At 35.5% G+C, this 25,405-nt stretch overlaps 1 protein-coding gene across 3 annotated transcripts in view; it reads right to left on the bottom strand.

Annotated features, from left to right (window-relative positions):
• The window catches only part of LOC129798295 (rho GTPase-activating protein 100F), a 119,994-nt gene that overhangs the window by 13,013 nt on the left and 81,576 nt on the right, over positions 1 to 25,405 (bottom strand). For 2 of the 3 annotated variants that reach the window (XM_055841358.1, XM_055841359.1), the window contains exons 5-11: positions 23,542 to 23,679; positions 18,260 to 18,539; positions 17,899 to 18,180; positions 13,382 to 13,537; positions 12,152 to 12,535; positions 11,907 to 12,100; positions 7,601 to 8,541 (exon numbers count right to left, since the gene is read on the bottom strand). In XM_055841358.1, the coding sequence (XP_055697333.1) occupies positions 7,601 to 8,541; positions 11,907 to 12,100; positions 12,152 to 12,535; positions 13,382 to 13,537; positions 17,899 to 18,180; positions 18,260 to 18,539; positions 23,542 to 23,679 (2,375 nt within the window). The remainder of the gene's footprint in view (positions 1 to 7,600; positions 8,542 to 11,906; positions 12,101 to 12,151; positions 12,536 to 13,381; positions 13,538 to 17,898; positions 18,181 to 18,259; positions 18,540 to 23,541; positions 23,680 to 25,405) is intronic. The other variant, XM_055841360.1, reaches the window with a different exon arrangement.

Here is a 25,405-nt window from a genome sequence, read left to right as displayed (position 1 = left end):
TTTTTTTTCAGTAAAATCCATTCGTAGTCGAAATTGTGAAATTTAAGAGTTTCTCTATAAAATACGAGTTAGGGGAAAGCGCGCTACCTTCGGTGGACTCAAGCTTCGGACAATTCAATTTTTTCTCTATGTTCCTTATGAATTTCACCCATAACCCTTTTATGAAAATTTGAGGCATTCAACTAGCTATTAAAATATAATATTATAATGGATCAAATTCATTTATAACACATTAACAAAAATGATTTGTGCGAAGCATAAATCGTTCGAAGTAGGGGAAATCGCGCTACTTTCGGACGACTCAAGCTTCAAACAACTCAGTTTTTTCATGTTCCTAATGAATTTAATCCACTGTTCTTTTCAGAAAATTTGAGGCATATGACTAGTTAGAAAAATATAATATTCTAACAGGTCAAATTCATTAAAAACATATTGTAAAAAATAATTAATTGTTCGAAGCTTTAGTCGTCCGAAGGTAGTGTGCTTTCTCTCTCATGCATATTATGCGAAGTTGTACACTATTAGGGGAAGTGTTCCAAATTTCGGCCACTTTTTCTATCCGTCGCTTCACAAAATGTGGTCAGAAACAAGGTGGCCGGTATTTCACCCAAAGTGGCCGGAATATTACCCAAAGCAGTGTCCACATTTTTATTATTTTTTCAATATTTTAGGAATTGATTTAAAGAAAACAAAGATGATAAACTAGTTTTCAAGGTTCCACACAACCCTCCCAAAAAGGAAATAACAAAAAATATCAATATGAATTAAAAATATTGCATTTCAAACTTAGGGCTTCGGTTCTTATATGCAACTATGCCGTAATTTGGCACACTTACCCTATGTTATTTTTTAACTTGAGTGGTAACACATCAGTGATACCTAATCTGTTTGTAGAACACTTTAAATATTAAAATAAAAATAATATTTGAGAAAATATTTAAAATATATATATAAAACAACAAGAACTTTTCTTAATGAGTTATATTGGTATCGAAGATAAAAAAAAACGTACTCACACTCTTTTCTTTTTTAATATGAAAAGAATAATAAGTGAAGGAAGATAATCGAAGACTAGAAGTCTACATTGCTGACCGTATAATTTTCCGACCAATAACAAACTTAAAAAAACTACAGATTATCAAAAATAATTCTATTACCGGTACTTTACTAATTCATTACCGATTGAGGCCAGTATAATATGATAGGAGAGTTCAAGACCTTTAAAAAAGAATCCAAATTTAAGCAATTCAGTTGAAAATTGAGATCTTTAAAGAGCTTGATCTTTGATCCTCGAAAATTCAAAATGATTATTTTTCCGGTCATAAGTGCTTATAATCGAAATGTTCTTTTGTAGGGGAATTCAATACTAAATTCGAAAAACTATTCAAAAATTAGATGCATATCGGTTACTAAGTGCTTCATAGAGCGTCTTGCATTGGCTATTCGATACTCATAGGACTTCAATATTATCTTGCTTCTAAATTCACCGCCAAAAGTTGTTATATGACATTGTCATGTCGTTGTAAAATTCCTCTACTGACCTAGTAATATAATATATTCGAAAATGAACTAAATAGATAAGGTTAATTTTGGGATCGTACCAAAAAATATGATTTTCGAAAGGTTAAAACAGGTAAGGGGTTGTTTTGGTAAAAGTACTCATTCTTTCCGTACAGAAGTCGATCTTGAAAAATTCGAAAATCTATTTGAAGATCAAAAAAGAGTTTTTCTTACTTCTTAATACTTTCGCAAAGTGGCGAAAGTTACATCCTGTTCGAATTTCTAAGTGCTCAACTGTCAAAATGTGACAGTCTTCACATTGTTGTGAGGAAAAAACAAAAAAACGACGTTTATTATTCTTGCCCCAGTATTTAATCCAGGCCTGAGCTAACAGAAAAGCCGAAGTGAATTTGATGGTGCCTGTTGGAATTCTTCGAAATGCCGCGAAAATTCACGTAGAGAAAATGAGAGGTTTTTTAATGTGTAAATTATTTAATTCCTCAGAGTTAAGTCATTTTCACAAGAAAACCCTTTTTATAATTTAGTTGAATACAGCTATTTAGGTTAATTGTAAATACATGTCGATATGACAACAAAAACACTGGGAAGAAATTTTGAGCTGGAAGACTCATATTCTTTTGCGCTGCCCCACAATTCAGGATAGGTTTGAGAAAAATCCTTTTGTACAACACTATTTTGGGTAATAAGGAATGCAAAAGTACATATTACAAGAAGGGACACGACCTGCTAATAAGGATTAAATAGAGGAGAAAATATTTTGTCGCATTTCAGAGATTTTTTGCAACCGCAGCGCCTCTAGACGTTTGTAAAGTGAGTTATTTGTGTCTCTATCTCTCTCTCACAGTTGAATTGCGCGCGATTTAAGAACTTTCCATTTCAAGTGATATTTGCATTTAATTTCTTTGTATTTCTGCAAGATTTAAGTAAAAGGGTGTGTTGTGAAGAGCTATCCGTCTTCCGACAAAGATATCAAGAAGACAATTTCTTTCTATATGAGTTTTTATTTCTGTTATGTCTTTTTGGCGCAAAAATATTCATGGCACCGTGAATGAGTGGGATTAGTGTTACCAGTATGGCTATCTGTAATTTCCATTGAAATTATCAACACAAAATTTCCGATATTACACGGCTTTTAACGAATATAGGTCTAATTTAATCACTCCCATAATCACTGAGTAACTCTTTTTCCAGCTTTTAATTGTGATATTTGATAAATTTTCCCCACCTTGATCGAAAATTTAGTATTAAAATTCGAAATTGAATTTGAATTCTTCGAACTTCAACGAATTTTTGTGCAAATAGAGTTTCCCTTTTACCTTTTATCCAAGGCATTATTGGAGAATCAAAATCTACTTCTGTTTGAGCCCATTATAGTGCTATGTGGACTTTGGCCGATTACTTGACCTAAGTAGAGAATCACGGAATTTTAACCTGGTTCTTCTCCTCCTTTAAGGTCTGTACTTATTGTAAGCAATCTTCTTAAAAAAAAATGCTTTTTTGAAGTAAATTGTAAACGTCAAAACTGTGGAAACGTCAAAATTCTGTCAAAAACGTTCAGTTGCCTTATCAAAATCGGAATTTTTCTTTAAATTTATTTTCTCTAAAAACGACATTATTATAGATTTTCAATAAATTATTATAACTTGCTTTTACAGGAATATAAATTTTATCTCTGCGAAATACGTGCATAGCATTAAAGAATCGAAAAATAATCAACCTAAAAAAAAGATCAAAAAACATATTAAGAAAAGTATGTCGGAAGTTCTTGCTTTTAAGCAATTAATAAATAAATTAAATTGTACTTTAAATAATGTTTCATAATTTTCCAAATGTTATTCAATTACTTAGAATTGTTACGAAAATAGAAATTTTATTTTTCAATTTTTAATAGATTCTCATTATAATAAATGCAAGGATTTATAAATAAATTATGTAATCAACTTTAATGGAAATCAATGTAAAAGTTTACCGCTTATTATAAATAAATCTATTTCAATCTAACTAGTTTATTATTGCAAAATTAATATAGGGTAAGTGTGCCAAATTCCGGCCAGCTTGCAATTTCGGCCACCTTTTTTGTTCCTCGAATTTCCATGAACTTTTAGATTTTACGTAGGTACTCTAGAGATTATACAACGCAAAAGAATAACAAAAATGTACCTTCGGCAAACGAGATGACGTGAAAAAGATATTGAAAGAATTCCTGAAGGCAAGGAACTATGAGAATGAAGGTGATCGAAATAGGGCACCAAAGCTATGTCTATATTTTTATTCATTTTAAAATGTATTAAGAATGATTTTAGAGTAAATAAAGACGGTAAACGGTATAGGTTCCAAGCAACACTCTTACAACAGAAAGAATAAAAAAATCAATTTGTATTTAAAAGGGACAGATAATCCTAACCGGCTTATGTAGGTGAGATTCTTAACGTGAGCTAACTCGGAGTGCAGCGGAGTGCATGCTAACTCAGAAGCCAAGATAAGCGAGGTTTTTTGTTTCTTAACTCGTTTTTTCATCCAGAGTGCCCCAAGTAGTCATTTGTTGAACTTCAACTATATCAAAGAATTGTTGTATTTTGCGGGACTTTCCATTTAAAACCATATTTTAAGTGTCTTTGTGGAGTAGAGGCAGTCAAATTGGCATCTGAGTGATTTCAAAGCGTTATTATTGGAAAAATCAATTTTTTCACACTTAAACGGCAAAATCGGAGTGATAGCGTAGTCTGAGTGGAAAATGATGTATGGACGAAATGTAGAGACAAATGTGCTCTACAATTATGTCGAAGTAATCATCAAAATCGGTTTAGCGACAGTCGAGATAATTGAGGTTATGTGATATTGAAATTGGTTTTTCGACTGTGGCGCCCCTGGTGTTGGTCCCACGAAGTTCAAATATTCTAGAAAGTTGTAGCATTTGGTGAGATCTTTCGTTTAAGCCCTCATTCATCAAAATCGGTCACATAGAACCGGAGATATGATTTTTTGAATGTTGTGAAATTTGACCCCTCATATCTCCGGTTCTATTAAAACCACAGCGCACATACGCGCCATTTTGGAAACGTCCTAGACTGGACTACAACATACTAAAATTTCATTAACTTGCACAATGCCGTTTTTGAGAAAAGTGACTTTGAATTTCGATGAATTTTGACGCTATCACAGCGCCACCTGTGGTGACTTTTTGAACTTCCATCTGAAAGTGCTCATCGAGACGAAACCAAAAAGGTAAAATTTATGTCGCTATGTTAATTAGAACCGGAGATAGAGGCCGGTCAATGTTCGAACTTTGACCCCTTATAGCTCGGGTCAGGGGTTATGGATCGACTTAAGGTTTTTTTTGTTTGATAGGTATAATCAACGGCTACAACATACTAAATTTTCAGCCCGATGCACAATGGAATTTTTGAGTTATTTAACTTTTAAGATTTAAAAATTTTCTTTTTAAAAAAAGCGCCCCTAGCGGTGGTTTTATGAACTTGCGATGTTAGAAGGGGAAGTGGTATTTCACGAGAGCTTTCCAAAAAGCCCTCACTTTTTAAATTCTGACAATTAGAACCGGAGTTATCGCCATTTTAAGAAAATTTTTTTGGACCCTTATAGCTCGGGTCAGGGGGGGTCGGGGGACCTTAAGTTTGGTACTGATGGAAAGCTCTATGGCCCAGCTATAACATACTGAAATTTGAGCCCGCTCGATGCCATAGGGGCGGAGCTATTGAGAAAACAAAAAAAGGGGGGTCTTCAAAATGGCGGAAGGAGGGGTGGGGGGTGGGGGGTCAATGCACCAAGTTGCAATTTTCATGCGATATATAACCTTTGCCGAAAACCGCAAGTCGATATCTTTTTTTAGTTTAGGAGCTATTAAGCTCCAAAGAGCGGCCGGCCGGCCGACCGGCCGGGAACGTAACTTAGCCACATATACAGTGAGTGTCAATAGTTTGTTGCCTAATGGATGTTTGAGAAATCAAGTGAAAAAAATGATAGAAAAAAATACTTTTCCAAATTTTTCTTTTTGCAGATGAGTTCCTTGTAATCCGTAGATATTATTTATAATTTTCAAAAAAAATAATTAATTTTATTTCATATCAAAAATAATTGTTTTCCAAAAGATGGTCATTTTTGAAAAATCAAAAGTTTGTTGCCTCATTAAAAAACTAATTCAAAATGGTGAAAACGTGCAACCAACTTTATGTAAACCGGTTACATTTTGAGCTTATGTCATTTGATAGGCAAATGGTGGATTTGTACATTTTTAAGGCTGTCAATGTTAAATATATAGGTGTAAGAGTGATGATAAATAACAAGAAATAATCAGTTTTTTGATAATTCATAATTTAGGTTATAATGGCAAATTACAAAAAGTTGAAAGGTGGGATATTGTCCAGAGATACTGCTGGAAGGAATCGGCGTCGCTTAATTGCCAAATTTTATGGAAATTCATGAAAAGTTATACATAAAATGGTCAAATATTATAGTTATGGGCACGAGTACATCTGAAAAACGCTACTGGTAGACCCAGAGTTTCGACTCAGAAAGTCGATAACCGCATTCTAGGTATCTCTGATAGTAACCCCATGATGTTTGCTTCAAAAATTCAGAGTCGGCTGGTTACAGAAGGCATACAGGCTTCAAAACCAACCGCAATTTAATGAAAGTGGTAAGAATAATTACTTGGTTTGCAGGTTTCCATTGGTAAACAAAACCAATCTGGTTAAAAGGTTGTAAATTCACTTGGAGCATGCTAAAAACGTAAAAATACAACTTCTTACGCAGTTTGGTTTTACTTACCAATGGAATCTTGCGAGCCAAGTACCTATTCTTATATTTTCTTTCATTTTGAGTTTGATTTTCGAAACATTTGGAGCCTGTATGCCTTCTGTAACCAGCCGACTTTGAATTTTTGAAGCAAACATCATGGGGTTACTATCAGAGATACCTAGAATGCGGTTATCGACTTTCTGAGTCGAAACTCTGGGTCTACCAGTAGCGTTTTTCAGATGTACTCGTGCCCATAACTATAATATTTGACCATTTTATGTATAACTTTTCATGAATTTCCATAAAATTTGGCAATTAAGCGACGCCGATTCCTTCCAGCAGTATCTCTGGACAATATCCCACCTTTCAACTTTTTGTAATTTGCCATTATAACCTAAATTATGAATTATCAAAAAACTGATTATTTCTTGTTATTTATCATCACTCTTACACCTATATATTTAACATTGACAGCCTTAAAAATGTACAAATCCACCATTTGCCTATCAAATGACATAAGCTCAAAATGTAACCGGTTTACATAAAGTTGGTTGCACGTTTTCACCATTTTGAATTAGTTTTTTAATGAGGCAACAAACTTTTGATTTTTCAAAAATGACCATCTTTTGGAAAACAATTATTTTTGATATGAAATAAAATTAATTATTTTTTTTGAAAATTATAAATAATATCTACGGATTACAAGGAACTCATCTGCAAAAAGAAAAATTTGGAAAAGTATTTTTTTCTATCATTTTTTTCACTTGATTTCTCAAACATCCATTAGGCAACAAACTATTGACACTCACTGTATATTCGGAATCAGGAAGTGGCGAAACACATTTTGGCCAAGTTTGAGCGCGATCGGACGACATGAAATTTTGTTAGGATTATAGTAGGTGAGATTGTTAAGAATCTCACCTAATATTACATTTCAAACTTGAGACTTTGGCACTTGCATGCAAATATGCCGAAATTTGGCACACTTACCCTAAATTCATAAACTAACGAAAATATTGTATGGTTCAGATAAGATTAAAATCGCTTTCATTGCCCGCAAAATTCAATTTCAAACTGGAGAATATATGATACAACAATACGGGCAGGTGCTTATCAATGCAATAAGAAAGATTTTCTGCATTTTCAGGACCCATACTGTTGATTTCTGAACACATTACCACACATCGTGCTCTATTGCATATCGAGCACCTTTCATTAGCAATTTATGCGGCTTTTCTCACATCCTGAATGGTGGTTTCAATAAATGACAATGGGGATCAGGGAGATGGGGAATATTATTCAGTAAAATACCATTGAAACTAACCTCAAAAGCCTTTTCTTCGTGGCTGAACCACACAGGCGGTAGAGACCAATAATGTCAAGTCCCCGCCGCTCCACTTCCTCCACACAGCGTCGCAGGACGATAGGAACAGGCGCACTGCCGGGCGCCCCTTTCGCCTCACGTGTCACAACAGTCTCCAGATCGGCTCCAAACAGCTGAGGATACCCAGCCCTGAGACTAGGCAGTCCCCGGCGTCGATAGAGAGTGGAAGGGTCTGTATGCCGGACCCGCAGGTAAATCGTTCCCCGTGGCTCAACCTTCAGGGCCAATTGATGCAGAGGTGACTGCCGTAGGATCGTGGCCAGGGACACAGCACCACGATAGCAGAGCTTATGCCGATGCTGAGGATCCCAGGAATACACCAAGACATCCAATTGGCGATTGCAAACTAGATCCAACTCGAAGGACTCATCCCAGTCAAACTGCAAATCCCCAGACCTTACCACAGTCCGAGCCTTGTGAACCCGATCACACTCAAGTACACAGTAGAGATCCCGAACAGCCGGTTGGGGTGTTTGGGTACCCTCTGGAGTAGCCCTTAGTCCCCTACCGGCCAGCAAATGAATCCACAGCATTCCTGATATTCCACTAACGTCCACAACTGGCTTCTCCAGCTTGTACTTCACAAATTCCGCCGGATTGATATCGATCTGGCGCTGAGGCCTCGGCAGTGTAGCACTGGGCGTAGGAGCTGGACTCTGATGACCACTGATGCTACTCCCTGCCGGACTTCCTGGTCCACTGCTAAGTTCCAACAGTTGCCTCATCCTTCGCATACTTGGGGATCGGATTGACTGAGTTCCCAAGTGCTGCGACGAGAGTGACCTCACGGGTACCCCAGCTAGAGCTCCCCTAGGTCCACCCAAGTGCCGGTCTAATGTGGAGCTCAGTGCACCAGTTCTCGAGCTATAGATGCTCTCAGTCTGTGAAGACGATGGAGAGAGCACAAGACAATGACTTCGGTGGCAAACAATAAGAAACATGAGATGAGTTTCAGCTTTGTGGCAAAGTGTGAGGCAAACGATAAACTTTGTCGTGTTGGGTGAGATGAGGATTCTATATCATAGTTGAATAGATAAATAGAAGCATAACAGAGTTGTATGGTTTAGCTTTTGCTGATAGAGAGTCTTCAGTCAATTCATTCGCTTGGAAGATTTATTTTGATTTCCGGCAATGATATGTAGCCTGAGATAATTTTTGCTTATATGGGCTTTAAACTTAAAGTTTAGACTTGACTTATCTACTTCCTTAGAAATCGATATTTGAAAAATTTTCAATTTTGAATTTCTCTGTGGCTTTGAAAGACTACTGTCAGGCCATGTAACTGCGACGATTGCAAAACTCGGATGCCGCGACCGATTCAACTCCGATAAATCCACTTAAAATATAATTTATATTTTCATTTCCACAATTAATCACCGCTGCAACATAACATAACTATTCTACTTTAAGAAAAACCAAAAATTATATTTTTATCGATTTAATAAATGGGTGAAACAAATATTTTTCAAACTCGTGTCAGCTGGGTTGTTCAGGAATTTTCTTCAGCGTCATCCAGAGCTCAGGAAGCGCAAACCAAAATCCTTCTCATTGGAAAGAGCTACTGTTACTGCTGAAGACCTTACGGAATGGTTTCAAAATTGTCTTGGATATTTCACAGAACACAACTGCATTAAACTTTTCCTTAAAATGAGCATCTGAGTTTGATCGAATTTAACGGAGTTTGAAAAAAGCATCGCAGTAAGGTTCTTGCGCAAATCGATGGCTCCATTCCGTACTATGCTAAGTCGACTTAGCTTTATATTACTCCGAGAGATATGTTGTTCCTGAGACCGAGATCTACAACTGGTAAAAATTTTGTGGTCATCCGATGTTCGGGTAACGAGATATTTGAGACTTTCAAAAAAAAATTACACGGGCAGCATAGGAAATTGCCGACTTCAAATGGCTCTCCTGAAAAGTTGTCATTCTGAGATAGCATAGTATGAAATAGAACCGGCGATATATTAATTTTATGGTAATTCTATTAATTTTCGTCAATATTATTGCTAAAATTCTTTTTTTGTCATGATTCTAAATGAAACAAAGTCGCACTCTATCAAAAGCATCGGGATTACTTCTCTTTACTATATACAATTTCATTTAGTTTAGAAATTCAACACCTTCCGTAATTGGTCTAAGTTTCTAGTCTGAAGGCCTACTAGGTTTATGTCACAAGGAATTTTTGTAATTTTTCAAAATTTAATTTATTAAAATTTTCTAAAAAATCTTTCCTGATAAGAAGTTAAAGAAGTTAAACCATATGGCAAAATCTTAAATCCAAAAACCGTTTATGCCATATGGCCAGTGTTGTAGGCTACCCCTTCAAAATCGTAACCTCAAGTCCTAAAGCTTCTCAAAAAATATATCACCCATTCTATATAACAGGGATACATTTCCAACAAGATTATTTATATCTAGAACAGTTTCAAAATTTATCTGACTTCTTTTCTACAAACTTTTAAACTTTGAAAATTTTGAATCCTCGTAGCCTATACGGACTTCGAACCTAATGCGGTCTTCAGACTAGAGGTTTAGCCCAGTTTCCAAAGGTTTCAAAGTCCTAAATAGCGAGCAATTGAGAGCTTAATTGATAATTTATCTTTAACAATCCAATCCTAAGTTAAATTTTTCCAAGAAATCGTGAATGATAAGAAATTAGAACAGTTAAGCCATTTGGTTAAGCCTTGGGTTTGAAGCCTGGGTTCAAAATTCTATGTATGAGACTTTTAAGAATTCTGGATTTTGGCTTTCGGGGTTTTGGCCCATTCGGGATTTTGGCTTTCGGGATTTTGGCGTTCGGGATTTTGGCTTTCGGGATTTTGGCTTTCGGGATTTTGACCGGGACCTGTCAAAATCCCGAAAGCCAAAATCCCGAACGCCAAAATCCCGAAAAGGTCAAAATCCTGAAAGCCAAAATCCCAAATGTTCAAAATTCTATGTATGAGACTTTTAAGAATTCGGGATTATGGCTTTCGAGATTTTGTCAGCGGTGGCAGCCAAAATCCCGAAAGCCACAATCCCAAACGCCAAAATCCCGAAAAGGTCAAAATCCCGAAAGCCAAAATCCCAAATGTTCAAAATTCTATGTATGAGACTTTTAAGAATTCGGGATTTTGGCTTTCGGGGTTTTGGCCCATTCGGGATTTTGGCTTTCGGGATTTTGGCGTTCGGGATTTTGGGGTTCGAGATTTTGGCTTTCGGGATTTTGACCGGGACCTGTCAAAATCCCGAAAGCCAAAATCCCGAACGCCAAAATCCCGAAAAGGTCAAAATCCTGAAAGCCAAAATCCCAAATGTTCAAAATTCTATGTATGAGACTTTTAAGAATTCGGGATTATGGCTTTCGAGATTTTGTCAGCGGTGGCAGCCAAAATCCCGAAAGCCACAATCCCAAACGCCAAAATCCCGAAAAGGTCAAAATCCCGAAAGCCAAAATCCCAAATGTTCAAAATTCTATGTATGAGACTTTTAAGAATTCGGGATTTTGGCTTTCGGGATTTTGGCTGCCACTGCTGAAGCCCGTATAAGGCTTGGCCTTATTGCTTAACTTTTCTTTTTATCTTAAACCTGAAGGTTTTGTAGGGCTGTTACTTGAGCAATGTATAATTATAAAATTTCTAAATGTAAGTCTTGTAAGAGCCTTACAGATTGAGACGTTTCAAATAAAAATTTTGAAAACTTCACAAGGGGAATGGATGAATATCACATCTATATTCTGTAACATCTGTTCAATAAAAAATCTTTCCCGAAAACCGCAAGTTCGTGCCTCATACCGTTCTTCCTCCTAATATAGCGTTCTTTAAATGAACAAACCAGGTGATCCAGTTAACCCAGGTAACCTAGTCCAAGCTACTCCCCTACCTTAAAATTTTCTCAAAATTCACCAATTTTCTGTTTCTTTTAAAATAAAAATTTAATTGTTTCGCCTCGCCATTTTTAACAACAAATAAAAGTCCACTTCTGAAAAACACAATATCCTTCGAAAGTCTTTTAACTTTTTAATCTAGTCTCTTCCAACTCTGACAAAGAACACTCAGCAAAATGTACGAACTTAAAGCACAATTTCCATGTAAGAAAAAAAGAGCCCTAGTAAGTGGGAGAATCGCCACAGTTGAGCCATAGTTGTAAAACTTTTACAAAGTCATTTCAGCAAAACTTTGCCCACACCCACCTCACCCCTGCACCAAACCCTCCCACCAAACACTAATTACTTCTGCCACATTGCTTCAACCCCAGGATGACTTACGTTTTTGAGTGCATCGTGAATATTCTCGGCACTGCATGAGAAACGACCCACGTGGCCTAAGAGACCTCGTGAGGCTCGCATTTGTTCACTAATGGCCGAACTGCTGGGTGCCCGTCTCAGCCATGCACGGTATTCATCTGACGTGAAGATTGATGGACTGGCCACCAGGCGTGAACGAAGTTCTGGAAGAAGAACTAAATTCAGGGGGGAGGAGTATAAAGTGCCAATTGCATGTGAACACTCACCGGCTACACGATCCCTTGGTGGTAGTTCGGGTCCAGACCAATTTCCATCGCTCTCATCCAGCAAACGGTCACCCAATCTACTCCTGAGTCCTAGGCGAGATGCACTAGGTCGTTCCCGTGGCAGGGAATTAAATTTGCCCAGATCTGGACCCATACCGGCCACACTGGCCCGTCCAGAGGTCGCAAGGCTGGGTATCGCAGGCCGGTTGTAGTAATAGTAACTAGGCCTAGGACCAATAGTGGCCTCCGTGTCGCTGGAGTAGTCAAGCGTTGGTCGTGATCTTCGAGCCAGGGTCGAAGATGGCGTAACGCCATATTTAGGTGTGCGAGATTGTGGTTCATACCGTCCATACCTACCAAGAGTTCCTCCTCCCGTAGGGGTACCTTTGAATACAAAATTCATTCTTAAGAATTACAAAACCTGCACTGAATAAAATTATTTCACAGGCAAAAAAACTAACTCCTTTATGTAAATTTTCTTCACCTCTCCCAACTGAAATTAAAAGTTTTCTTTTGGACCAAAAAAGAAAGAAAGCTTTTATGACAAGTTGAAGTCCCTGTGTAACTTGGCAAAATCAATAGTTTTTTTTTTCTTTTGAAAGACACCCACTCAGTTAACTTTAAAAAACTCATCAGTCATTTGACTGTGACAACGTATCATTATGGAAAAATTAAAAAGAAAATAATTCAGCAAGTTTGACTTAAATACTCCAGACTACATAAAGTACCTAATGGAGTGAGAAAGATTTCCTCCCTATAATTACATCATTTCAATTTTCACATCTTTAGAGATATCGTGAGAACTTCCACTTCAAATTATCCTACTCCCTAGAGTGACTTTGCATGAGATTTTCAGTAAGACTGACAAACTCAATTAATTGGAATAGAATACAAATATAATAATACCCCTGATGGAAACTCAACAAAAAAAAAGTTAATGAGAATTTTCCAACCTCAATAACCTGACACACGAAGGAAATTATATGATACTGATTGTGATGTATGTATAAAAGCAGGTATATATTGAGCACAAATATGAAAAGCAATAAAACCAAAATAAAACAGAAGTGGAGCAGACAGGGGCAGGGTATGTCCGGAGAACTTTACAAACGATATAAAAGTTTGAAAGAAGAAAAGTTTCCCAGAAATATTCCTTTTAATATCTGCACAATTGTGTAGATGAGGAAAAGACTTCCCCGGGAAATTATCCCACAGACTTTTTTTTCTTACCTGTTTTGAGGCTCGACCGAAGCAGGGAATGGCGTCCAAGTGATGAGAAATCTGAATATTCTACACGAGGAAGATGCTGATCAGAGCCACTTCTGGGAAATCTCTGGTGGGACTGACTTGATCCAATTCCCCCGGCTGACATACGTCGACTAGGGCCTGAAGTATACAAAAAGATTTTTATATAGTAACTAGATATTATCTTAAAGTTGTTAGTTTGTACTTTAGTCACAGTTTAAGGGGAAAAAAATTGATGCGAAGTTTGAGAAAAATTTGCAGAAAATTATTATTGATATTGTTATATATCCTTCCTTCAAGCTGACTGGACCTCTAATTAATGATAGCCAGATTTGTTAAGAGAAATGGCAATTAAAATTGATATTTCTAATAAGAAGCCTGGCAGTATCACTCATAGGAGTATTTAAATGTGTGTAGTTGCAGATTTATCTTATTTATTTATTTATTTTTATTAGGTTTTCAGCCATGATAGGCCTTGGGCCTGAGACCTGGTTATAGAGAGGGATGTGTGGGGATATAAAAAAAACATCATTCCTTCGTTAGAAGTTGTAATCAATTTATAAGATGACTAGGACAACTAATGCCTAGTTCAGTTCCTTTTGCCAACTATAAAATTAAATTATTTGATCCTTAAAATTTAAAACACAAGAGATCGAAACTTAGATTCGTAAGATAATAACGTAAGTCCTTCCTTACTACGTAAAGGAGTACAGTAGACTCTCGCTAATTCGGTTCTTTTAAGATCGGGCTACTTTTTAATTCGGGCGGCAGTTAAATTCGAAAAAAGTTTGTTGTCATTTTTCAAGTTCGATTATGATTATCAAATAAAGCAAATATGCTCAAATTTGTCATTGTTTGTCTTAGTTTTGATGTGATTTTGCATTATTAAGAGGTTTTCATGAAATTTATGATAGCAATGAGCATATAAACTCAATATGAGTATGCAGATGAACAAAAAATCGTTGCATTTCAAACAATTGGCTGCCCGAATGTCTCTCTAATTTGGTGAACATTTCGGTCCCAAATGCCCGAATTTGGGAGAGTCTACTGTACTTCATCTTTTTAGTCTTGTAAATTCGACATTAGAAATAAAACTCAATATAGAGAATATTAACGACAACAAAAATTTAAGTTTCGATATTAAAAATTGTTCTTCAATTTGTTTTTCTTTTTTTTCTTATATTACGCTTTTGCTATAGGTTCAGATTAGCATCATCATCATCGCGTGAAATGTTTTATGAAAAATCTTTTTATGTTTTATGTAAATCTTAAGAATCCTAACCGATCTAACCAAGGACCGAAACGTGCCCTGATTAAAAGAAAGTAAATAATAGCTTTCAAGTCTTAAATTCTAGTTTTTAACTAGCAAACCTAAGAACATTTAAATAATTTAACTGAAAGTTACTAAACAGCAATCCTGAAGGAACATGAATCAGAGAATGCACCATATAATGATAAAAGTTAAGTAGAAAAAAGTAGCCATGGCTGCAAAATGGTTGGTTTTTTAAAAGGATAGATAATCCTAACCGGCTTATGTAGGTGAGATTCTTAACGTGAGCTAACTCGGAGTGCATGCAAATTCGATTTAGAGCTGAAGTTGGGAGACGCCATTCAGTTATCTTGAATCAAATTCGTGAAATTATACAAATTTTGTATTTAAACCAAAATATCAAGGATTTGGATGAACTGATAGAAAAGTGATATATGGATGAAATGTAGACCAGAATGTTCTCTATAATTTTCCCATAGAACATGATCTCATCGATTACTCAGAAGCCAAGATAAGCGAGGTTTTTTGTTTCTTAACTCGTTTTTTCATCCAGAGTGCCCCAAGTAGTCATTTGTTGAGCTTCAACTATTTCAAAGAATTGTTGTATTTTGTGGGACTTTCCATTTAAACCCCTATTTTAAGTGTCTTGGTGGAGTAGAGGCAGTCAAATTGGCATCTGAGTGATTTCAAAGCGTTATTATGGGAAAAATCATTTTTTTCACACTTAAACGGCAAAATCGGAGTGATAGCGTAGTCTGAGCGGAAAATGATGTATGGACGAAATGTAGAGACAAATGTGTTCTACAATTGTGTCGAAGTAATCATCAAAATCGGTTTAGCGACAGTCGAGATAATTGAGGTTATGTGATATTGAAATTGGTTTTTCGACTGTGGCGCCCCTGGTGTTGGTCCCACGAAGTTCAAATATTCTAGAAAGTTGTAGCATTTAGTGAGATCTTTCGTTTAAGCCCTCATTGATCAAAATCGGTCACATAGAACCGGAGATATGATTTTTTGAATGTTGTGAAATTTGACCCCTCATATCTCCGGTTCTATTAAAACCACAGCGCGCATACGCACCATTTTGGAAACGTCCTAGACTGGACTACAACATACTAAAATTTCATTAACTTGCACAATGCCGTTTTTGAGAAAAGTGACTTTGAATTTCGATGAATTTTGACGCTATCACAGCGCCACCTATGGTGACTTTTTGAACTTCCATCTGAAAGTGCTCATCGAGACGAAACCAAAAAGGTAAAATTTATGTCGATATGTTAATTAGAACCGGAGATAGAGGCCGGTCAATGTTCGAACTTTGACCCCTAATAGCTCGGGTCAGGGGTTATGGATCGACTTAAGGTTTTTTTTGTTTGATAGGTATAATCAACGGCTACAACATACTAAATTTTCAGCCCGATGCACAATGGAATTTTTGAGTTATTTAACTTTTAAGATTTAAAAATTTTCTTTTCAAAAAAAGCGCCCCTAGCGGTGGTTTTATGAACTTGCGATGTTAGAAGGGGAAGTGTCATTTCACGAGAGCTTTCCAAAAAGCCCTCACTTTTTAAATTCTGACAATTAGAACCGGAGTTATGGCTATTTTAAGAAATTTTTTTTGGACCCTTATAGCTCGGGTCAGGGGGGTCGGGGGACCTTAAGTTTGGTATTGATGGAAATCTCTAAGGCCCAGCTATAACATACTAAAATTTGAGTCCGCTGAATGCCATAGGGGCGGAGCTATTGAGAAAACAAAAAAAGGGGGGTCTTCAAAATGGCGGAAGGAGGGGTGGGGGGTGGGGGGTCTATGCACCAAGTTGCAATTTTCACCCGATATATAACCTTTGCCGAAAACCGCAAGTCGATATATTTTTTAGTTTAGGAGCTATTAAGCTCCAAAGAGCGGCCGGCCGGCCGACCGGCCGGGAACGTAACTTAGCCACATATATATTCGGAATCAGGAAGTGGCGAAACACATTTTGGCCAAATTTGAGGTCGATCGGACGACATGAAATTTTGTTAGGATTATAGTAGGTGAGATTTTGTTAAGAATCTCACCTAATACAAGGCCACTTAAGTAAAAAAAATGAGTTAGGATCATCAAGATCTTCATATAAATACAAAATTGTAAAACATTAATAATTTTTTTTCAAAAAAAATTATATTTAGAATATTTTTAGAATGATAGAAGTGGATTCTATAATCCAGGACCAGTAAGTTTATTTTTGATAAATAAAAACATAATTAAAGAACAGCTTTAAAAATTGAAATTTCAATTTTAAACGTCCCTTATTACATATATTGAAACTGAATTATAAAATGCTCAAATAAGATACATTTTATGTTATCAGTATTGGCCAAAATCCTGAAAGCCAAACCCCGAAGACTAAAATCCCGAAAAGCTAAAATCACAAAGAGACAAAATCCTGTATAAGTCGAAATACCGAAAGTCAAAATCCTAAATCCCGAATACGCGAATTTCGGGATTTTGCTCCTCTCAGGGTTTTGAATTTTCAGGATTTCAACATGTTCTAGATTTTGGTTATTCGGGACTTCGAATAATGAATATTCGAATAATTGGAATAATAAATACAAATAGTATTTCGGTATTCAATATTATACATATTTTGTTATACTTTTTTTAGTGTTCGGGATTTTAGCTTTCGGGATTTTGGCTCTTGGAATTTTGATCGATATCCTATATATGTTATAGATTAAATCATGACTTAACAGGTTCATATTATATTCCATCCAGGATCGAAACGTTCGCAAAATAAAGTCAAATTTAAGAACAAAAGATTAGACCGAATTCCTTACTTTGACTTCAGCTAATATCCTTAACGACTTTCATTTTTAATTGACTGATTTTATTTGCCTTTAAATTAAACGCAATCAACTAATATTAAAATCCTAGTATCCGTAATTAAGTAATGTAAGGGAACTTAGAAAATAAACCGTTTTATTATATTCACTCGGTTTAGAAGTTTTTGACAAACTTTAAGTTCCGTTGATAACTCGTATATATTCAGTTCAGTTTAAAAATAAATTTTCGATAATTTTTAATATTTGAAAGTGTCTAAATAAATTTGAGAAAGTTAGGTTCTCTAGAAGCCTGAGGCACCCCTAAATACCTAGGGAATCCATGAAGAACCTAGAGGACACATAGATTTTTTCATTACCTGCATTTCAGAACACTTTGAGTTTTTACGGATAATTGTAAAAAGATACGAACCGTAAGCATCACTGGGATAGAAGGAGTGCACCTTCTCAGCAAGGCTCTCGAGGGTGCCGGCGTTCTGGTAGTAGGCATGAGATGGGGTGAATTGATGGGCGCCTTTGGGTTGTTCAGTGATGACGGAGGGAGGTGGTGGGGGTTTATATCCCCAACTAGGTGGTTCACTTTGTGCACTCGGTCGGCTATTGTAGTACAGGTCCAGTTGTTCACTCTGGGGACTGTAGTTGTTTAGGCCTAGGCCCAGTCTCGATCGAGACTCTGTCATCTCCCTGCCATCGCCTGAAAATATGGATCATTTAATGGTGAAGATCCTTAACCGAAAACGTAGAGGTCTGAGACCAACCTAGGTAATCCATACCTGTGCGTCTCTCGCGCGATGATCTCGATCGAGATGGTCGATCCTGTTCCATCATATCCAGATCCTCTTCACGAAGGTCCCTCTTGATCACCACAACTGGCGGGGGTTTCTGTTCGGGTCGCGTAAGAGATGGCGGTCCTGGAGAATTGGCTCCACGTCCACCACGTCGCTGCCTGATGGCCAGTACCAATCGTCTCGGGATCGACATAATTATGACCACGTCATCCAGAGACATTCGAGTCACGTCCACCAAATTGACTGCGAGGATTTCATCGCCAACCTTCAAGAGGAACAGTCAAAGTATTGCAGAAACAAATTCTGATGGTTTTGGGGAGATTGGGTAGGGTTCTACCCCTAAAAGCTCTGAACTCATCAAATGCCATGATTTTTGATAGCTGGCAAATAATTCATCAAAATTACTCAAACCACTTCAAATGGCTCTCACACTCGAAGATGCTTTTTCTTGGCATCTCTGGTGGCATTTATGAGCCGCTAAACTCAAGTTCCGCCATCGCCAAGACTTTTATCGCTTCTACCAAGTCTCATAACAACTCACACCCTCAAACTTTCAAGGAAGAGAGTACTCATGGGTAGACGAACCCATGGAAGAATGATGTAGAATTACAGGGAGAAAGAACACAAGATGAAAGCAAAGAAGAAGAGTCTCGACAAGTCTGCAGGAGAGAGTCTCAAAGTTTCCTTTTGGGCTTAAATACCTGATTCAAGTACCATCCTCCTCACAATTTTGTGAATTCCACCCAAAAAATCCTCACTAGATTGCTCCTAATCACTCATAACTTTTTTTTTTGCTTTCCCTGTCTCTTCCGCTTCTCTTGAATCACCCTCATCCACCCCTCCTCGACCAACCCCTCGTGAGGATATATTTTTCCATCACTTCCCAATAGCATTTTGGAGCTTTTGCCAATAGCAAATGAGGAGAGAATTTTCATGGTAAGACTGGGGATATTTCAAAAGAATGGAAGAATTGTATAAATGAAGTATATCTCAATTGCTGCCAAGGAACAGAAATATTCTATTCAACTTGAAGTGTCTTCTATTGTCTTCAATAAATAGCAACTTTCACCCTTCATTCGATTCACCTCAAGAGAGGTCGGGTGAAAGCTCGAGGGGGAAAAGTATGCGCGAGAAAAGCTCTCTATTATTTTGCAAGTTTCAGTATAAATACCACGACTACGATTACGATGCGTTTCACTGTTCTCCCTCACTTTCACCTCGAACTCGGTGAAAGATATCACAGCTTTTGTTGCTTAAGCTTTCCTTTTGAAAATTCAATTTAAAGTAATGCAATGATTTGAAAATTTAAAATTGTAAGGCTGGATTAGAGATAATAATACAAAATTTCAATACAAAATCAATTATGAATTTATAAACGGTTCATTACCGAATTACCGCTTCATAATGGCTTGGAAATGATCAGGCATTGTCCCCATATCAAAGACCATTCAAATTCAAAATAATCTTGTCCAAATTACTTGAGGAATACGCTGTCTAGAGTTATTTAAATTTGACCTTGAAAAAAATTAAAAAGGAATTACTGAAGGTCACTGTCGTGTATTAAGGAAAAGTCAGTCTATACACTGAGAGAAATCCGAAAAAGTTAAAATAACATTCCGGAAATGTTAATTTTACCCTGCATTGTTGATCTGAAATCGGTGCAAATATTATGCTTTCTAGGTGTATTAGGGGTTAAAGATACCCTTTTTCATGTTAATTTTACCCTTAAAAAGTTGTAAAATTAACATTAAAAAATGTTGATATATTTTTACACCTAAAAAGTGTTAAAGTTATGAGGAAAAAAAGTTAATAGCATCCCCGTTTTTTTTCTTAGTGTAGAACTTCTAAAATGTGTATAATATTATTTTCATCTTGTTCTTGATTTCATCATTCTGATAAATCTAAATTAGCTTTAATGTAAACATTACAAGGCGAAGTAAAGTACATTTTAAATTGGTGCAACCGGTGCATCTAGGGATGTCTTCATCCATTTTTTTTTAATGAAACTGGACCTTTGAAAAAAAGCTCTATTTACGGTGTCCTAATTCAAAGTTACTCCCCTCTTTCCTTTATCAAACAATTTGCAATATCAGGAACGGTCATAAAAAATTGTATACTAAGAAAATGAGCAGTAAAAAAGTTAAATTTTATCACGAAAAAAACAATTTTAATCATAAATTCAGTTAATAATTTCAAAAGCGATAGAATTTTCAACCAAATTTTTACAAAGAAAAAAAAATAAAGAAGTTTTCATTTTAACTGCAAGCAGCTTAGATTCTTTATACAGAACAAACCTACCAGGGGCCACTCGACATTTCATTTTTTTCATACGTTTTTGCATACAGGCACTGAAGACTATTGGCAAGTTTTTACCTAAAGAGAATTGATTCATCAGTCTGATATATTTTGAAATCGTGCATTAAAAGCTATTTAAAAATACATATTTCATAATGTTCGCCAAAATTATAGAAGAACTACGAGCAAATTTGTTTAAGTCGCGGTGCAATAGCTGCAAAATTTTTACAAGGCAAAGTGAAAAATAGCTTCACTTTTTATTAGGCTTGATGGGCCCCTGAAACTTACATAGAAAAACATAATTTCGTGAAATTGTTCGTAAATGTTTGTGAATTCCTACTGTGGACTTACAAAAAGCTCGTAAATCGTATAACTCTATAAGAAGTTCGTAAAAATGTGTACTTTTCCTACAAACATTGTTCGTAATATGATCACTTCGCAAGCAATTTTTTTGTTATTTTACAAACATTTCTTCGTAAATGTTTGACAGAGAAACAAAAATGTGCAATACATGTTTGCTTACCGAAATTTACTATTTTACCGATACCTTGTTTTCAATAATGAAAGATTATCCCTGAATTTATAAAAAAAAATCATTTTCATAAAAATCTAGTTTAATTTAAAAACTTTTATTTTATTTAAAATTTAAACAAAATGAATTCGACTTTCTTTAACTTCCTTTTAATTGTAAAACTATAATTTTTAATAACTGCGCAAATATATTCAAAACTTTTACAAATCTATTTCTAACTCTTTATGTAAACTTCTAAAACAAAAATTAAGTGAATAATTTCCCAGAAAATGTGGCTTTATATATTATCTCAAATATTTAGACCACAAACAAAAAATAATTTATTTATTAGTTGTATTTAATTTGTTAGAACAAGGACTTCCTACAATATTATCGCTCAATACGGAAAATCAGTTGTGCAGAATTGCGGCTGAATAAGTTGATCAAAATATCTTAGTTGAAAAAATATTCCCTACCTAGATAGCAAAATCAGATCCCAGTGCGAGAATCAATTAAATAAAGATGATTTGAATTTTAAAACTCACCTAGAACAAATTTACTTTACGGCGTTATCACACTTGCACATTAAAATTTTAATGTGATTCACATTAATTGTCGCTTGTGAGCGTGAAAATATGTTATTTGTGCTTTGAGTCACTTAATATTTGGTGTTTTTCTATTTATTGATAAAGAAGTGTACTTGGCCTGCAAAAGAAGTTTAAATTTACCTAAAGCATAAATATTTTTCACATTAAAAAATGAAAGAGAAAATCACATTAATTTTTCGCATTAATGCTATAAATCAATTTATATCAAATTTTGCGGGCCAAGTCTATCTTTTCATCAACTAATAGATCAAATTTTGAATATAAAATGATTCAAACACACAAATTACACATTTGGACTCTCACCAGCGACTATTAATGTGAATCATATTAAAATTTTAATGTGCAAGTGTGATAATACAGTTATAAACGGTTATAAAGGTAAATTTTACCTTAAATTAACGTTATTGAGTTACTCTATATTTAGCAAAAAAATAACTTGATAGGAAAGGTAACCACTATACTTAGATATTCACAAATTATTTATTTTGTAAATTATTTTTGCCGTAACTGACGAAAAAATTACCTTAAAAATACTATGCTTTGCTATTTGGGTACAAATTATAATCAAAACATGAAAAATTGCAGTCATTTTTATTATTGTTCTTTTATAAACATTACAGTTTATCATTGTTGTTTCGGAAGTGAATTCGAACAACCTGACATAGGTAAAAGGCGGAAGTGCTCACAACAAATGCCAATTTGACATCAAAAATAATATTATAGACGTTATAGACCTCCGATAAATCAATTTTTCCCCAACTTTATAAAGAAGAACTTTTAACAAATATCGCTACAAATCTTTTATTTCAAAGTAAACAAGTCCCACAATTCAGAAGTGAGATTGGCTTAGTTCTCCATGACCTCCTTTTTATCGTTATTATGAACTGGCTTCCTAAAGAATCCTAATTCCTAGAACTCTTCTATTTCTTTTTGTATTCTCTCCTCATTCTCTCCACCCTCTTCTTCTGCCCTTCTGAACTTTTAACCCCTTTCAAAAATTATTTATATACATAACCCTCATAGTAGCTGAAGAAATAGACTGTCTGTTCCTTGCGATAGCTCTCACCCATTTTAGTGGTTATTAAGACAACTTTTTCCACCGCGCCATACGCCACGTATACTTCAAAATTAATTACATTATAATGAGTGTAGAACTCGTCCAAAAAGCTCTGAATTATGAATAGAATGAGCTTTAGAAATGGGAGTATGAGAAGATGAAAAGAGTGCTGTAATGTTGTTGAGGGTGTGAGTTGCAGAATTTATTTTAGAATTTTAAATGCAATAGACAAGCTCTTTCTTAAACTTATTAAATATTTTCCATCTTTGAAGTTCATTTTATATTGTTATTCTTCACACACCATTCCAAATTATGTCACAGTTGTATTCTCAACATTAAAGCTTCACACTGTATTGCAACATTATTTAAGGGTGACAGATTTATTTAGATGTCACCCGAGCACGTTCTTCACTTGTTCAGTGTATTGCACATAAATATCTTTGATAGTGCATCCCATGAGAAATAAACCCTAAAATTTGAACATTTACAAACTTGTCAACAAATTGGTTAAAGTCACTTCAAGCTTGACTTCAAGAAATTATTCAATTAGGCCTTCCTGTCATCCAGACCAGACTCATTATCTACTGAGGTAAAAAGTACCATGGCAACTAAATGGAGTCGCCTCTACCTCAAACCAAATTAACTTTCTACACATTTCTATGGAAGATTTCGCAACTGACATAACATCATAGCAAGAAATACCCTGGAGCATCCTGAGAACATCATGCAGTAGTACAAGTACAAATTTGAAGAGGATTGGAAAAGTTTTCCCTGGAGATATTGGATGTAAACTTACTCTGAGGCAACCACTGTTGTAAACCGCTGATTCCAGGGCGATGCGTGATATGAAGACACCATCGGATCGATCAGCTCCATTCCCTTCGCGAATGTAGAGGCCGAGGGTCTGACCGGGACGTTTTACTATCTCAACCAGCTGCAAAGAAAGAAAAGAAAGCATTAGAAAATAATATTTTTATAATCAACATTCTAGTTCGTTAGTAGGGGAGACTGGGGCAAAACTTGTCAAAACGCATATTTAATTCTTCCACGAACTCTGAGAAAACTTAAACCTTTTATAATGAGCATATTCTTATAGGAAATTGACTGCTCTACAAACTGCAGAAGACTATTCTCCTCTATCTCGAAAAAAATGTGATTTTCGAATCATTTTCTAAAAGTCCATTTTGTGGAGATTCTCAAAATTGCTGGGGCAAATTTTGTCAGTATTCGGATAATTTGTGACGTTTTACTCTCACAAACGTTAAAAATATCAAATAGACGTATTTTTATAGGAAATTTATTCCTCTACAACTTTGTCGAAGATAATTTTTCTCTATCTTAACAAGAAATGTGCCTAAATTGAGCTAATCAGTATTGATATTTTCTGTAAGCCAAATATTCCAAAAATAGGGCTCAAAATTTTTTTTTCATAATCCTTCCTCGAATCCCCTGAAACTTTGTAAGATTAAGAAGGTTCATGAAGGCTATCTATAATAAAAATTTCAAGCTTCAGTCTCTTTTATGATAGAAAATAGTGAATATTGAAATTTTCGTTTTGACAAATTTGCCCCAGTCTCCCCTATTTTTGAAAATTTCCCATTTCAAAGAAATTAGGAATAGGGCAAAATGGGATAATTGGGAATTTTGAGATTTCCTTGGTTTCAGATAGACGAAGGCAATAGAGGATTAGCCTAGTTCAGTAAGGTTTCAAGACCTTAAATAACAAGCAATTTAATTTATCACAAGCTAATCTGTCTATATAAGCTAATGGAGATCTCAGTGGCGCAATAGGCAAGACCGTAGGGTCTTGACTCGACTCCTAAAATTAGGAGTTTGTGTCCCGCCTGATGCAAATAACATTTTCACTCTGATTAAAACGTAATAATGCACAGCCTCTGCCCAAAAAACTCTGGGAGCATGGAAGAAGCATCTACCTACATTGAGAGGAAGGTCCCCTGGACGGTCTACACGTGTATTTAGCGGATTCTACCATCATGAAATACAACGTCAATAAAAGATGATAATATTGTAACAAGTATTTCGATATGAATACTAATGGATCTATTTATTAATCGGATCTATATTTCCCTTAAAAGAGATTCAGACTAATGAAGAATCAAACCAAGGGGTTGGCGGAATCTTTGTTTTTTCTATTTTGTTTTCAAACTTTTGTTTTTCCCAGTTTGTCTTTGGAATCTTTGTCTTCGGTAATCTTTATTTTTTGGAAACTTTGTCTTTGGAAATCTTGTCTTTTATATATTTAAAACAAGTATATTTTATTAAATAATGAAATTACAACAATGTTTTGTAAAGTTTTTAATTTAGTTCTTTGAGACAAAGAGAAAATTTCTGTGTTTTGGGTAATTTTTAGTTTCGTTCTTTGGGGCAAACGAAAATTCTCTTTAAGCACTGAGAGATATCCGAAAAAGTTAAAATAACATTCCGGAAATGTTAATTTTACCCTGCAGTATTGATCCGAAATCGGTGTAAATATTACCCCTTTTAGGTGTATTGGGGGTTAAAGTTAACCTTTTTCATGTTAATTTTACCCTAAAAAAGGTGTAAAATTAACATTAAAAAATGTTGATGTATTTTTACACTTAAAAAGTGTTAAAGTTATGAGGTAAAAAAGTTAATCGCACCCTCTTTTTTTCTCAGTG

This window comes from Phlebotomus papatasi, chromosome 1 (assembly GCF_024763615.1).
Source record: "Phlebotomus papatasi isolate M1 chromosome 1, Ppap_2.1, whole genome shotgun sequence".
Lineage (NCBI taxonomy): Eukaryota > Metazoa > Arthropoda > Insecta > Diptera > Psychodidae > Phlebotomus > Phlebotomus papatasi.
The sequence above is the reverse complement of the archived record's forward strand: the minus strand, read 5'-3'. Positions and strand labels throughout refer to the sequence as shown.